Source organism: Varroa destructor, unplaced genomic scaffold (assembly GCF_002443255.2).
Source record: "Varroa destructor unplaced genomic scaffold, Vdes_3.0 BEIS01000001.1, whole genome shotgun sequence".
Taxonomy (NCBI): domain Eukaryota; kingdom Metazoa; phylum Arthropoda; class Arachnida; order Mesostigmata; family Varroidae; genus Varroa; species Varroa destructor.
This window is the reverse complement of record NW_019211454.1, coordinates 48,634,598-48,650,973: the sequence shown is the minus strand read 5'-3', so window position 1 is coordinate 48,650,973 and position 16,376 is coordinate 48,634,598. Positions and strand designations below refer to the sequence as shown.

At 39.5% G+C, this 16,376-nt stretch overlaps 2 protein-coding genes across 4 annotated transcripts in view; both read left to right on the top strand.

Annotated features, from left to right (window-relative positions):
• LOC111243401 (frequenin-2-like) overlaps positions 1 to 16,376 on the top strand; it is a 97,350-nt gene that overhangs the window by 53,071 nt on the left and 27,903 nt on the right. The gene's annotated exons all lie outside the window — the stretch shown is intronic.
• On the top strand, positions 12,236 to 13,144 carry mRpS17 (mitochondrial ribosomal protein S17). The gene has a single exon (XM_022788902.2). The coding sequence runs from the start codon at positions 12,531 to 12,533 to the stop codon at positions 12,942 to 12,944; it is 414 nt and encodes a 137-aa protein (XP_022644637.1). The 5' UTR covers positions 12,236 to 12,530; the 3' UTR covers positions 12,945 to 13,144.

The following is a 16,376-nucleotide window of genomic DNA, read 5'->3' as shown; positions in this document are numbered from 1 at the left end:
CTTCCAGGCTTGTGCCTTTTTACCGGTTAGCAACAAATCAACATCGGAACTATACACCCTGTTTCCTAGCCACATCGGCCTAGACTCTCCCCACTATTTCACTGTTTACAAACTGTCTTGTTTGAACTTGTCCTATCTTTGTTAGCCTTGGCCATCGTCCTGTCGTGTTCTGCAGTTGAATCTAATCCAAAACGCTGAACCACTCTTCTTGGGTCAATTCAAATAAGACATCATATCAGCAATAAATACGCTATCTATGTCGTCGTTTAAAGATCGTCGACGTATTTCGTGTCGTGAGAGACCAGCCAGAATCCAGGCCCGATTTAGCCAATCAGTTAGCCCAATAGGAATTGAAGTAAGACAAATGCGACGTGACAACAATAGGGAGGGAGATAGCTCTGCATGAATGTGGAAGAGGCGGTCGAAGAGATGCAATAACAGAAATAGAACGAGGATGAGTGAAGGGAGAACGATAAATGTTGTGCTGAGCTTGCAACTGCGCTGAAATGAAGTCCGCCGTGAACGAGGCTGGTAAAGGTTTGTAGCGCCATATTAGCGCCATGACCGCAGATGAAAACCAACCCATGCGTAACAGTAATAGACTGTAGCACAAGCACGGCAACAACGGCTAGAACAAAGCATACCAAATAATTGAAAATGTAACTACGCTGACCATTTTTCTCGCCAATATACCCTGCATTGTTGACCAAACGTTCGCCCGACCACACACGACAGTTAGGCGTATTTCCCTTAAGCAGTACTAAGAACCTGTTCAGCGTCCTTCTGTTAATGAAACTCTACTACTCAACAGAGATTCGTTTCTACTCCTCGAACTGCGGAGATACACACGATGCACGATGGTATCACTGTGAGAGCATGGAATACCACAAACAGGATAAGAACGGTGATACATTATTATGCCGTTTATGTGTCAATTATGGAATGTACAGTAATACAAAACATTCTCGTTGCCTGCTGAGTCGGAAGATGTCTGTCTTGCATGAATCAAATATAATGACATTGATTTCTCGACTACCCAGCACTTGCCACTGGATTTGCAAACGTTAGAATTCAACAGCAGACGTGGAAACAAACATGATCCGTGGGGCCCGAAAGCCCAGCCTCGTCTGAAAGTAGACCGAGTCTATAGAGATCTATCAGTTAAATCTCAGATGGGCAGACGAACTACACTGAAATAAAAGTTAGAGAGAAACTCGAAAGGAATTATCAGTTTCACCGAATGCCTCCAGCCGCGAAGGGTAACGGCACTGATGGCCGGCTTCGTTAACTTGATACAGAATCGTCTACCACAGTTCTCTTCTACTTATGGGCATATATATGTAACCGTCTTCGAATGGTAAGATGTCTACCAATTAAACTTAAAAACACGTCAAGTGCTTTAGGCTTGAGGCCGAGTATAGGCACACTTCGTATTCTTCTGGAACTGCCTGAAGCAATGCATAGCAGCTGAACCAGATGTACAACTCACAATATTTATGCAATTGTGCTCAAATCTAGAATAAGCTGGCAAAATGGACAACTATATAATTTGAAGATAATTCACAGGTATTCAGTTCAATAATAATCAAGTGTGATTTACTACCTTACCCTTTTTTTTTTTTGTATTTATCTTTAAAATACTTTCTGTTCAGGCACAAAGATAACTAAACATATCATATACGTTTACTAAAAAGCAGACTTTTTCATTTATGATCTAGAAACCATTTATGACATAGGAACCTAATTCGTTTTCCAGTCGTCTGGTCAGCTACGTTGGAGCAGCGTCAATACGCCAGCGATGATACAACCAACAAAAAGCAAATATTAAATAAAAAAAAAATGACATCTAGACAGTTGTCAAGCGGTCGTTTGTTGGACATGGACGTTATTAAAAGCCTAGGGATTTCGTCATGGCACAAAATAGAGGACGAGGATTTTCGAAGATTTGTCGCTCCACTTATCAGCTTCGGTTCCATTCTGCTAAAAAAACAAATAGTGAAAAATGCAAGACCTCAGAACAACAACCTACAGATTTAAAAGAAAAAACAAAAATACTTTTACTTTGTTTAACATACGAAGTTATATACTTATAGTATTTAGAATACTTGAGGAGATACCATTAGAGATAACACTGTAAAAAACCTGTTTCAGAATGAGATATACCTTTCACCATTAAGGCTTAGAAAAGCTAAAAAAATGTGAAACAACTCATAATATAAAGCTCATAATTGTCGGGAAAAGATTTTTCTATTCTGCCAGTGATAGAAAGCTGCCACGAGTCATTCCCGTATACTTACTGACGTGCGGAAACAATGGGTTGTTTGGCTCGTAAGGTCCTCGTATCAGAGTTGATTAAAATTTGTACATCAGAGTAGGATCGTGGGTTGTACAATCACGATCGGCATAGCAAAAACTTATATAACATCTACTTAGTGATCTTCGATTCACAAATTCTATATAGACATATGTCCCTTTAAAAACATTATGATGACCTCGGTTTAACCCCCTGAAAACGCGAACATAAAAGCAAATAGAAGCGAAGGCAACGCTAAGCATCTACGATGTAAATTCGATATACACTAGCTATGTTGAAACGTCCATGGAGGCTAGTGACCTCATATTAAAACACTGATCTTTTCTGACAATCGCTAACTGTTTTCATTTTACTAGTGCCCTGTCTCGGTCCTTGACTAAGATCGGCTCGTAAATTCTGCGATACAGCTACTTACAATGGCTTGGCACGTAAGTATGGCAGTAATATTAGTAGTCAATAGAAGAAGGTGAAAGACCAGAGACAATAGAACTCGAGTATATCCTATATTACAGAGTTATGTTGAAATCTAGGAAAATAAGCCAAGCTTAAAAAGTCCAACGGTACGTCGCAAACGAAGACGTAGTCATGTCGGACATTAAATCTTAGTTTTCAAACATGCAGACAAATATTCAAAAGACCAGAACAAAGCTCGATAACTGACAAACAACGACGTTTTGTAGGGTTGCTATAAAAGGTAAACTATTTAAAAGAGTTTTCGTCTGCTGACCCGCCAAGATTGGCTTTAAGAACAAATTGTGACCTTCGTTTTATGTTTAGCTTGTATTTTGTTTCGAAGAACTTTCGAAGGAGACACAACTTGGATTATTTTTATAAGGCATCTATTGTCACGTTTATTCACATTCAGTTATAAATCCATCTCCCCATTACCACTAACCTGTAAAGCACTACCGCTAAACAGTATATTTGGATTCTTAAGGCCTTGTGAGGTTAACAGATTAAACACAGCATCGTGTCACGAACAGTAACTTTAGCGCCAAATTCAAAAGTGGGCTGTTTATCTAGGTGCTAATAGAAGAACCGGCAACAAATAACAGTTTGCGATATTTGATTTGATTTCTAATCGAGTACTTAGAACAGCCCCGTAGAAGTTAGTTGACAATTGGGCGTGTTCGTTAGATCATCGAGTAAATCACAGCTTCAGTGAAGCATCTGAACTTCGTAAATGTGTTTACACTTTATATATTACGGACTCGATTAAACAACTGATCGTAGCTGATCCAAGCGCGTGCGGATGCTTCATTCAAGCCGAGAGACATGGGACGATGAAACTCGATCAGTACAACAGGCATGTCGATAACTCCACGAATTGCCCTATGACATTAGATTGAGTTAGATCTGTGAAACCGTTATACAGAAAGTTTTGTATGTTAGGCTGTCATAAATGTAGACACTTCGAGTGTTTCAAACGCTGCTTCACAAGGACGAAGGAATAAGTTGATTGATCGAAAATGACGTGGGCTGCAAAGAGCCGTTGACGCCGCCTCAAAATGATGCAGATGATAGAAATTATATCATTATAGCCAATCTGAATATGTGGCTTTGTATTCAAGTCATTTCAAACGTTATAGCAAATCCATAACAAACTCTATCGAGGACACGATCTCATCGAGACGCGACTTTTGTCAGCTTGTTAACCATTATTCAGTCAGCAAGCCTTAGCGTGTAACGTTGCTTGAGTTTAACAACAAAAAAATAAGTTATTGAAAAATGAGTTTAAAAAATTTCGAAAACATATAGTCGTCGAGCAGAACTTGGTTAACCCTACAGTGCTTCGTCATTTTTACTTAAAAGTTTTCGAGTCAACCTCGTCCCTTTGGTCAGTCGACCGATCAAATTTTAGATAAGCGCAAATTGTCAGAAATTTAAGCCTTTATCGCAGAACAACTGCTGGAAAATCGTAAGGTTTTAGCTCGAGTAGATAAGTGTGGAGATAGGTTGGTATGAGAAGCTTCGTATCTCGAGTTTAACACGTCCGGACATTCCATCCGACCGGTGGCTCCCAGCACAAAATGAAGTCTGTCTTGAAGAAAATACTTCAAGTTGAAAGCCTGAAAACTAACCCTTCCTCGCACTCTCTACCGAATACCCGATAGGCGCGTTCTCTCCAACTAAATCGTAATAAGTTAATGATTCGAAACAGATCCCCTGAAGTAATGTCCGACTGAATTATTTGAAGCTTGTGCTTGAAATAGACACGCAGAGTGGATATCGATTAGTGACTCGCCCTAAATATGTAGCCTATATTATAATGCCCGGAACATTGGCCGATGTTACAGTGTCTATAGGAGGCAGATGTATTTGAAATGCAGGAACGACCCTTAAAAACGCTCGTGGCTCTTTGAATTATGTTATTGTTTACGAACGGAATAGGTTATTCTGTGGGGTAAGCCGCAATATAATTATCATCCTGCGCAAAATATTTCACGATGTAATTGTTGTAGCATCATAATTTCAATAACACAAGCTTACATTTAAATATGCCACGTATACCACATGTAGAAATGAACAAGCACAAAAGCAATGTTTAATGACGATATATTGAGCGAACGCCGACGTTGATACTTGGGAGTGGCCTTCTTTAGTTAAAATGGACAGTCGATCATAGGCGTTACCTAATTGATGCGCCTACCATTAGAAGCGTCGTTCAAATCATCTCTTCGCCAGAAGCATGCTCAAATATCATTCAAGCCATGCGAGCTGACTAGAAAAGTACCCAAGCAGCTTTAACCATTGATTGGACCTTTGGTGGATTAAAATCGTTGATTTTGTAGCGTACAGAAAGACCATCTCAGATATAGCTATCTATGCAGACAGCTCTATCTATGCAGACAGTCTGATATGAACATCAGACAAATATTCAAGCTCCGCATACCCACAACGAGTATTATAAACACATTGTTGTGTAGTATTGTTTTCCCTTCGTAGAGAATAGTTACTTAAACTTATCTGGGTAGTTATTAATGTTTTAGTTGTAAAGGTCACTAAATATTAAGCTCCGATGAATACAGGTAGGGCAGATTGTAAGGTCCTTCACGGTCACCACCCATCTGTTAACTTCCTTGATTAATTTAATTGACATACGTTCTACTTATGAACGAATGTTCAAGTGTTCAAGTCTGTTTAAAAGGAAATTCAGATTATGCCACTTTAAATCTTGTTTCAAGCAAAATTTGAACTACTAAACGACGTTTAAATAGAAAACCATTAACGCATATCTCATTAAATCCGGGTACATACGTACTTCTCATAGTCAGACGACATCAGTATGAGGTACACACTCGTACTGACCATTGTTTAACATGTGGGGTACAAGGGTTACGTGTTGATCCACTGTAATGTAAGTAGTAAGACGACGTCAATACGTCCGAAGATACAGCTCTCAAAGTAAATTTGATGGCTCTTTGATGGAACAAACAGCGAATATTTTCCTTTGAGAAAGACATCAACCCTCTGGAGCCACATTAGTTTTATCATTCTGATAAAGGTGTAATAGGGCTAGAATTGAAGTTAACTTTTCTTCTCATAGCAAATGACCGTGTAACGAATTCGATTCTGTGTGTTGTAAGTGCTAAACTTACGTTTGGTTCTTCCAAGTAAGCACATTCATCATAACGGAATCGGGCCAGAAACATATATATATATTCCGTCTTTTTTCTACTTAGGCAACGATGATATTTCCCCCTATATGTGCACAGTGTTGTACGTTCGCGGCAGAATTATGTTTGTATATGACAGATCGTCAACGACGCTGCTTCGGCGTTAGGTTGCGAGCAGCTTCTACGGCATTGTGCGACCCGACGATGTTTATGTTATAAAGAAGACAAGTTACAACAAGTCACCTCTCTTGTTTCTTTCTGTACGAGCAGTTAACCTAAACAAAGAGAAACACTAATGAACTTTACTGTTTTTTCATTAAAACACGCTATTGTTGCCTAGCTAATTCAGCCCGTAGAGACCATAAGAACATTTATAAGTTCCATCATAATTTACTTAGAGTCTTAGCAGTTGCAAATATGCAGAACTTCTTATCTAACCTGTAATATGTGCCCTTGCTGAGGCAATTGGTAACAATTCTTGCTGGCAGATGACGAAATGAGGCAAGTAAAGTGGGCTGGGACTGCCAGCGTAACGTAGCCGCGCCATTGTGGAAGAATCTCTTTTTGACGAAATGCCGACAATTGCCAGAAGAAGAAGGCCAACAATTAAACTGAGGGTCGCCCCTTTTGAATCGCCAGGAGGATTGCGTAGTTGAGTTAGAATCGTCATTGACAGTTCTCGTTTGCCGATGCTACCGCCGTTTCCAGCAGGCACCACATATTTTCTTACGCCTCTGCGCCTGTCATCGTACGGTATATAGCCGTAGCGGTTTTGTCCCTAAGGGGCTATCTTTGGCGTTTGCGATACGCGTCGTGATCTGCGATGGCCATAGTGCGCTGGGAACCAGTTCCTTGCCGTGAGCTCAAAACGGTGGTAATGCCTGCGTTGTGCAGTCCGTTTTCTCCTCGCCGGACTCCTGTAAGGGTCTCATCCTCTTTTTACAGATTCCCTCTGCCCCATCCCTGCTCAGCCTGAAGCTTGTTGTTGCTGGTGACAGCAACTGAGGCAAAGCTATTTGACTAGGCAATAGGAGCAAAAAGTAAAAAAAAGAAAAGAAGAAAAGGCAAAGTAGAAGGAAATAAGAAGGAAAAGGTAAAGAAACTTGGCGAGTACACAACGGTCTATTCTTCTACACTAACTGAGCCGGTTGTCAGTGTTGTCGCTAATTTCTAGTACCAACTAGGCTCTTAATTAATGAGTCAAATTGGCAAACGTTATGCAATTTTATATTTCTTCCAGAGTCTCACAGTCTTCGGAGAGAAAAGGCCTATGGATTTCGGCTTTTCTTGTTGCTCTCATAGCACTAAAAACTAGCTCCCGACGACTGGCACCAGTTGCTCGAACGATATCCAACAGATCATCAGGGAACGAGTCGAGAAGCCGATAACAAAGGACGAAAAGTAATGCGTCCTCCACTACGCAAATAATCACAGCTTCTCTCGACCGGCGTGCCGCAGTGCAAAAAGGAGAGGGGAGAAAACTTGCTACTAATCGCCTTTTAGGTTTGAAAAACCTATTACAAGTCGAGGAAATGCGACTGGAACAAGAGTGAGACCGACTGCCTAGCCATGGCGCAGAATGTGCCACGTGAGACCATTATCTCCAGTCCGCTTATGAACCATTTGTGGGAACCCGGCGGTCGTTTTTTCAGTTAACGGGAGTAATAATTTATATCGGTGAAACGAGTAATGCACACACGCCAGGCGGAGACGACGTGACGATACATACACCGTTCCTCATTGAGAGCTATAGACAACCATGTGTTATTTGTATGTGCGTATAGAGCCCAGTCTATAGAATTTAAAAGCAAATGTGTCTGCATAGCGCAATAAAGGCCAAAAAAAATATTATACCCTAGTATGCAGTAAACATAACTTTAAGCCAACACATTTTAGCATTAGCCTCATCTTTAGCATTATGCGAAAACCACTTCTATGGGAATCAAAGCGATTTCTGCCTATAAAGGACTTTCCATGTAATTTATATATGTATATAAACCACTAATTATATAAGCGAGTTTCTTACTATGACACAACCAGAATAGATTCTTTATGTATATTAACTTAGCTTAGTTTTGTAACGCTCTCTAAATACGATTTTTCGTGCAATTTTAGGCGTACACTTGCCACTGTCCCACCTCTAGGTCGGCAGGTTTCTTTTAAATAACTTACATAGTCGCAAGACGATATAAAGTTGAAAAAGCTTGTGCATGGCCTTGAAAGCAATAAAGCCAAAAAGCATAGCTCATACGCGGAAAGATAAGAGTAGGGCGCGATTTTCCTAACAATAATGACTAAAGAGTAGAGATACCTTGTTAACAGGTGTGCAACGGCCATTCACAGAACCAGGACCTGTCTTTAGGTAAGGTTCAACGTGACTGGCTACGAATGTAGGAGCATGATTGTTCGCCTATAAAAGGCTCTAGCTATTTTGATCTTCAGGTTTAAAATGGTCAAAGAAATGTGCTGAGGGTGCGCTCATGGACCCGATAGTTGTGTAGTTAATTTGTACAATCGAATATATACCTTTTATGCAACCGAAGGGCGTAGAACCATGTTGGTACTTATCACTTAAGGACTATTTTAACATAAAATCCTGACCAGTTTTATTATCTATTGATAGAATATGGTGACCCTGAATGTGACGCGTATAGCTACATAACATAGCCGACATTGTTCTGTAGCCATTTTAAACTATACTCTGGCTAAGGTTAGCAATATTAGTTTAACGAAACTTAATCTGATTCTCACAGTACACCGAAAACCCCGTGCGTACATCAACAACAAGATAAGAATTGTGATATAATAGACCTAGTAGATTTATACCAGATCTCTAACATCTCAGATAATTTAATGTCAGCATTTCTTCTGACGGATCTCTCGCTATTTTGAAAGTGCGCAATAATTACTCGTGTGTTACGACATTGCGACTGCTACTCTCCGCCATATCACACTTTTGATCTTGTTTGTCCGTATTAGAAACATGGGTTCTTTCAATCCCTGTTAGAATAGCTAAGATTGCTGACCTGGATAAGGTGATTCCGCACTCCACTCTTTGCTTCGTCATTTCTTACATGTTCACACCTCTGCCTGTACATGCGTATAACTGTTTGTATAATGATGTCCAATGTAATATATGGGCGTATATTAATTAAGTATACTAGTAATAAGTAAGCAGCCACTATAGCTATCCTGCCGCCATAATGATCATTAGGCATTATTAACTGCGTAAACTTCGCACGCTATGCCCTAACCATGACCCAGTTTAGTGCCCCTTTTATTCTTTCGCCATCAAGGGTCAAGCCATATAGTTGTTCGTCCTCACCCCCCACTGCGATTTAGCTATTTGTGGTTGCTGGCAAGATACGCTATTGTCAAAACTAGCGCTTCACTATTTCATGTGACTGCGACAGCGTTGCACGCCTGCATCGACAGAGCTATTGAAGTGCAGAAGTTAGTTGTTAAGCAAATGACTTGCTCCAGCTGCAGCCTATCCTCGGTCCTTCTCTGTTTCCAGCCGTTTGCCTCCGATCTGCGCAGACAACGAATATGAGATATGCTCTCATACAGAGATGGGCCGTATGGGGCATTCTTGAAGGGCCTGGCTGTTTTGGGACCCAGCTTGGGAGGTGGCAAGCAGTGAACACTAGACACGAGTTCCTAAGTATAGGGGCAAGCAGACGCAGTTGGTAGAAGCATCACAAGAACGAGGAGGGAAAATGGGTGACTGACTGAGTCGTAATACCAGTAGGGCCAGTCGCGTAGCAAAACATATTAAACGAACGACGTGAATGTACACAGGCCAGAAGATTGACGACAGCAAGGCTGCGAACAGGGGAAAAGCGGGAGTCAAAGGTGATAGGGTTTTCGTTGTAGTCGAGTTCTTGGTGACAACGGTGAAATCGAGGGCAACGTTACTCCCAGAGCCGTCTCTGTACAATGAAGAAGCAAAGTAAATAAGAGCAAGGCTTGGGCACGAGGGTGGACGGCAAAAGAGAATATTGCTCGCATTACTTAGGCTGCACAGTTACTTTTGTTGCAACCTGTGCACGAGCGGCAACAAAAGCAGAACTATTAATGCACCCTAGCGCGTACACTCCAAGACTGCCTAGTACCACTCCGTGACCATACGCATCGCCGGCTCGCAGTGTTATGAAAGTTTTTTGGTGTATTGTATTGCCCCGTCGGATGATAGGTAGTGGGGAATATATGAAGATCTATTTGTTGTGACGCCATTCTCTGTGATACCGTCTTATAATGTTTTTTTCGGTATTTCTAGCTAGACGGCAGAGCGCAACGCGTACCGCTGTATGATAGAAGAAGCAACGATATGCAGGCGGAAAGAAATCGCTAAACTGGGATTCGACTAATTAATAATAGGAGAATATTGTTTTTTTTTTTTTTATTATCATGCGTATTTTAGGTTTCGAAAATTTAGAATATGTTAATTTTAAATAATACAATTATATTTTGAGCAAAGCCAAACTTCAGATAGCTACATTGACAATGCTGATAAAGGACGACAATTTTTGATATTTGAAAATCCAAACAATAGTTATATTATCGAGAAGTAAGATTCCCGCGATTAAATTCATCTCGTACACACACGTCCCGACTGTTACCATTCATTCAAACGTAAGATCTAAGATTGCATACGCGTTCGGTTGAGCCATGTAGATGCTCACTAACGACACATAAATACTTAGACCATTGTACACCTTCAACAGAACAAAAAATTCTACAAATATTTCAGCACGAAGCTTGCGGCATACATAATGTAGGCATATTAGTTCGCGCTTAGCTGAGTCACGTTATGGGCATGAAATTTAAGGTACAAAAATTAAATAATGGGTGAACTATATTTGTACTAAAAAAAAAAAAAAAAAAAAAGAACAATTATTTCGAGAGCTATTACGACGTTGCCTAAAACCTGACTACTCCTTAAAAATTGATGTTTGATATTTGATCAAATCGGCTAACAATTACAACCATTTCTAATAAATACACAGATCTCAGTGCTCAGATTGCTGATACGTTGAACATTGTGTACGCGTCAACGCTAAAATTAGTCGTTCTAAATTTACGTTCGGTGTCTTAAGGCACTACTCACTGCTTCAGACTAATGAAACTCTATTATCATTCATAGTACGTACAAATATGAAACGTGGTAGGCGTAGGTTTGCATGCATATGCACAATCTCCAGCAAGCCCTGGAGATAATACGCCGCGAAGATAAATTTAAAGCTTTTTAAAATTTTTTTCGCTGCTCGAAATATAGACGCGATCAGAGCGTCATGTTTACATTATGGTTTCTTTTGTGATATTCAGTGATTTTTTTTTGCACGAGTAGTGTTGTCACGTTTTGCTCCGTTAGCCCGAAACTTTGAAACCCTTTAGTATAATAGGATCTCTAGTTGTATTATAATTTCATACATATATAAAGAATTGATTATAAACAGACATTACTTAAACCTACAAGACGAAACACTTTCAAGTGCTACGTTTTTATACAACAAATATTACAACTCCCTAGTTCTTTGGCTCTTCACAAGAAGATTTGCAAGCGTTAGCTGTTTACGTTTGATTATACATATCGCGCTTTACTGCATTATTAAAATAACTTTTTTTTTTCCAACTTTTCCATTTGCTGAATATAGCAGTTTTTCGTAACATGTTATGCAAGTTTGCCCTAAATGTTAGTACGTTTAATACTGTTGCTTCTCTTATTGATTCTTTGCGGGTCAAATTTATCTAACTAACGTACAGTTGTGGCTGCTGGCCTATGGCTAGCACTCGGCAGCTATGTCGATTGGAATCAGTTGCATAAATAGTGCTTAAAATAGATTTCTGTAATATTATTATATCTGCCATGTCACTGAAGTTAGAACCCTCTTAGGGATCGAGATAATCTCCCACAAGTCGATTAGGTCCTTAAACAGGGCTTAACCTACTAACACAGAATCGAGTGTTTACTATATTAAATCATATTTGCAAATGTTTACTCAACGACGTCTATAGTGCAGCTAAAGTATAAGATGAACTGTTATATTGTATATCATATCTGTTATTTTTTTCAGCTATGTATGGGTAGTCTTTAGCTTTCGAGAGATGTACACCAGGATACCAGTACCATTATTGCTATATATTATATATACGTCACCACAGGCACCGTGGTATTTATATGGAAACGTGCTCTTCATTGACATCCATTGCGTATGTATTTATTGCAAGAGATGTAGCTGCGTCGCCGAGGTTGTTCGGCCGCCCGTTGCATCTGCATGCCACCCTTGCCATCCATCCATCCATCCACCCATATCAAAATGGCGGAGAAGACATTATGTGAAGACCCTGACACTTTGTTTCGGTCGCTTAGCGTGCAGGTAGTCGATGCCTGTGTGGCGGTGTACTAAATTGTAGAAATCGCGGTATCCCATGCTAGTACATGGTTAGTGAAGCTGTTCGATTTATTATTTCACTAGTAAAGCAGTCCTGTGCAGTCAAATACGGCATATTACTGCCCTCGTGTCGAAGGTGCGCCGACGTTTTATCCGTCCATTGCTGATCTAGCCAAAAGTAATTGCACATAAAAATCGACGAAAATGACCCTTCAGACCAAAATGATGCTCGGCAAAGTGATCGCCGCAACGACCAAAAAAGTGTGCACGGTTAATGTGCCGTATTTTTTTTTCGACACATATGTTAAGGCGCATTATAAGCACCGTGCGGAGTTCGAAACGTTCGATGAGAACGAGAAGTGTCAGCCCGGTGACTGGGTCATTATTGAAGAATTACCGGAACGAATGAGCCTGAAAGTCAATCATCGAATAAAAAAAACAGTCTTCACCAATGGCAATATAATTGATCCACTCACCGGAAAGAAGTGCGTGTTTACTGATTTTGCCGAAGATCTTGACGAAGAAGCAAAGCTGTTTGGCGGGTTGGGATTTACTGAGTTGAGACGAATTGGTCTTGAACAGTTGAAAAGCAAAAAGCTGGCTGCAGAAGCTCAATAAACTGAGCCTAAATTTGTAAACTTTATTGTAAAGCAGAATGTAACATCACTGACAGTTAATTGTTTTTATGCGCAGTCGCAGTAACCAAAATGTTGAAACCTGCGTAAGAAATATACACCTGAAAGGTGCTAATGTAGTAATATCTGCTATGCATGTGCAATAAATCATAATAATAGTTTTACTAATTACTTCGACAAAAAGTGCTTTTACTCAGCAGCTCGTACCGATTTTGCACTAAATAGAATATCTATTTAACAAGACCTACAATGGCCTTTTTTATTTTTCATGTATATCAATTTAGAATATTTGTCAGCTTTGTTATCTGATGCGTATTTTCACTATATAAATATAAGCAATAGTGAGCATTTTATATAGCTTGCAATTCAGTCAATTTTCATTGCATAAAACATCTAAGTATTTTACGTAGCAGCAAAAACTCGAATTTCAGCATTATGGAAAATACGTAAGACGATCTTTTTTATTGTGTATTTCACTCCTTGAAACAGAGGTACCTTTTGAATTCGTATTTCAGCAAGAGATTTATATACATTTTCTCATATTGAAATTATGAAATCTGGTCTAGGAAACATGGACAAATGTTTGTCTTAGTTATATTCCTAAGATAATACTGTGCGTTTATAACTTATATTGATATTTATCATTCGATAAATGATTTCTTTTTTTGTGGTTATTTTATGTCTACAAAGTGCTGTTGAGTGACTGTATTATTTACAAAAAATACTTTTCTATAATTGTTTCCCTTTGTAAAGCCTTCTGTTAATAACTACACTTTATAAGTTTGAATTAGATAAATTTTATTGATAAAATATCAATGGAAATTTAATCTCGTTCTGGGCTTCATTAAGTTAAGTATGAGGGCATTGACCACGTGCGTTTCGCTGAACAATAGCCCAACACCATGTGCATTTGCCGAACCGTAAAAACACGTTTTTGATAGTGTGGCTATGGGTCTACACACGTGCAAGCAATCGCAAATGCGAATGCCATGATATGAATCGTTATTATTATCCTAAGCAAAAGTTTGTAGAATGCGAACGAAATGCACTTGTTCGTATTATACTTAAAATATTTCCAGTTCTAATTTATCTTTTCTCATTAATTTGGGACTAACTTTTCTGACCTATTGTCGTGCTGTAGAAACCGTTACCCCAGTTACGCTCCCCCCCCCCCCCCCCCGTCCCCCCGGTGCTGAATACGCCAAGATGGAAAAAGCTTTTTTCCAACTCTCTTCCTGTTATGAAAAAACAAAAACATACGTCGCACTCATTAGGTTAGAGTCGTGCAGTGTTTATATGTACTGATAAACCATACTTGCGTGTAAAGCCACCCTAGATGTGAAAGCCAAAAGTATACCACTTGACGTTTATACCAATATTCCTCAAAGTGCATAACCGAGTCAGAGCATTGTGCCGTACATCTTGCATAGGCATGGGGCAACACCCGAAAACTTATTTTATACTTTAGTTGAATCTTACTTTAGTTCACAAGCATTTTGCCGAACAGGTTGCGTGACTGAAACCAAAAAAACATCTTTTCATAATCAGAAACGTATGAAACTACATACGAATTTTAGTTCTATATCGGTATCGAAAGGGCGTGGATTTGAAAAGTAAAATTTCCTAATTCAATAGGCATGTACGAATTTAATACTTAGTCTCTTTGCTTTAATCGGGTAAAACTATCATTTTTATCATGTTTTAATTTCACAAATTAATATAGAGGCTAATGCAAGCGCAAAGGATAGGTTACGATATGATTTATTAGATGCAGTGTGTGTCACATCGCAGTGCTTTCAGCGACGCAGGTCGCTTTTATTATTATTTCTATTGGCAAGGTTTTTTCAAATTTCAAGCACGGAATCAAGTCGAAGCCTAATGTATTTAAATGCATTCTCCTTATTACCAACAGGTCTATGGGCTGAAAGTTTGAGGTAAGGCATATGTATTATCGCGGAATTAAAATGGAAGACAACTTAATGAACGAAAATAAAATTGCTTGTGTCACCAATTTAAAAAATTGAAGTGGATCACGTGTAACAACTGAGCAGGTCAGAAAAGAATCAGAAGTTTAAATAATCAAAATGCTTACATCCACAATAATCTACGCACAAAAATTGCTCCAAAAGGAAACTAGCTGGCTTAGGAGACCACACCAACTCTAGTACAGAGGAATTCAACTAATAGTCCGCAGCGGTGCGTCGCGTGAGTCAACTAAATATTGTCAACAGGCAATAAGCGAAGCACATCTCAAGAAAACCGTTACAAATCTTTTTCTGAAAACAAAGTTTCTGCTAAGAAAGAGAAGCTTTTGACCGCCTTAAATACAGGCTAGCATCCGCCATCTAAGCAGACCTGCTAACCGGTTCAAGATGTTCTTTTATACATAACGTCACGTACGACGAGTATATATTCATCCAATGCTTCACCTGATGTCGCCGTTTTCCCTGAGCGAAGACCTTACGTCTCCTCCATCAATCACCAGCGGTGCCGATCGACAGCGAAGAAACTGTCGGTCGAAACGACGGCTCCCTTCAAAACAGCTTTTGCAAAACATTTTCCGAACCTAGTTTGCCTGGATTGCTCCACCACCAGTCACCATAAAAGTGCACAGCTGTAATACATTTCTATTATAGAATCATGCGCAAGTTAGTGGCTGAAACCAGTCGTATAAGGTCACTGCTGTGCACATCTGTTTTCTGACGTGGCAGAAATTTTCTAGATCGATATTGTTCAGCCTTAATGCAACTAACGTTAAATAGCACCTTATTATTATCGCCGTTAAGACAAGAGTTTTCAGTACGGAAAAAGCGCGAAATTCGCATTGGTGCAGTGGTATTACGTTCGAGTGAACGGAGACACACTTGGTCACGCAAGGGAACCCCAACGATTACCATTGTTCATCCCAAGCTGTTTGATAATTTGACCCTACCAATTGAAGTGGAATCGCAAACTCAAACTATACAACTAGCTGTCAATAGGTTAGTGGAACAAATAATTTTGCGCGTAGTTTAAATTCTGCAACGGATCCTATGTCTATCTGAGAACTCAGCTTTAGCTTCTAGAAATAGTTTCGGAAGAGGAAATGGTTGTGGGAGAAGTGATTTGGGTTAGGTCAAAACAAACTCAAATCGTCGTATAAAATTCTGACGTGATATGTTGTATGTTGTTGAGGCGAAACGGCACGATGTTTCCGAAATGCGTCTGATAAGTTAATATCTAAATCCTTGAAATCACTTCGTTTTACGAGGCTCTTATTGCAACTTTCAGTACGCGATTTTGATGTACGTCAACATTGTTTGAGCACGTTGGGAACAATCATTCGAATATGAAGTTAACTTTAAAATTGTATCTATACACTGTGAATAAGATGATTCGTGCAAATTAAGGATTACTAAATAAATTTATATATATA

Bases quoted from the DNA above. Each gene is read 5' to 3' on its own strand.
- mRpS17 (XM_022788902.2), top strand. From the start codon at position 12,531: ATGACCCTTCAGACCAAAATGATGCTCGGCAAAGTGATCGCCGCAACG.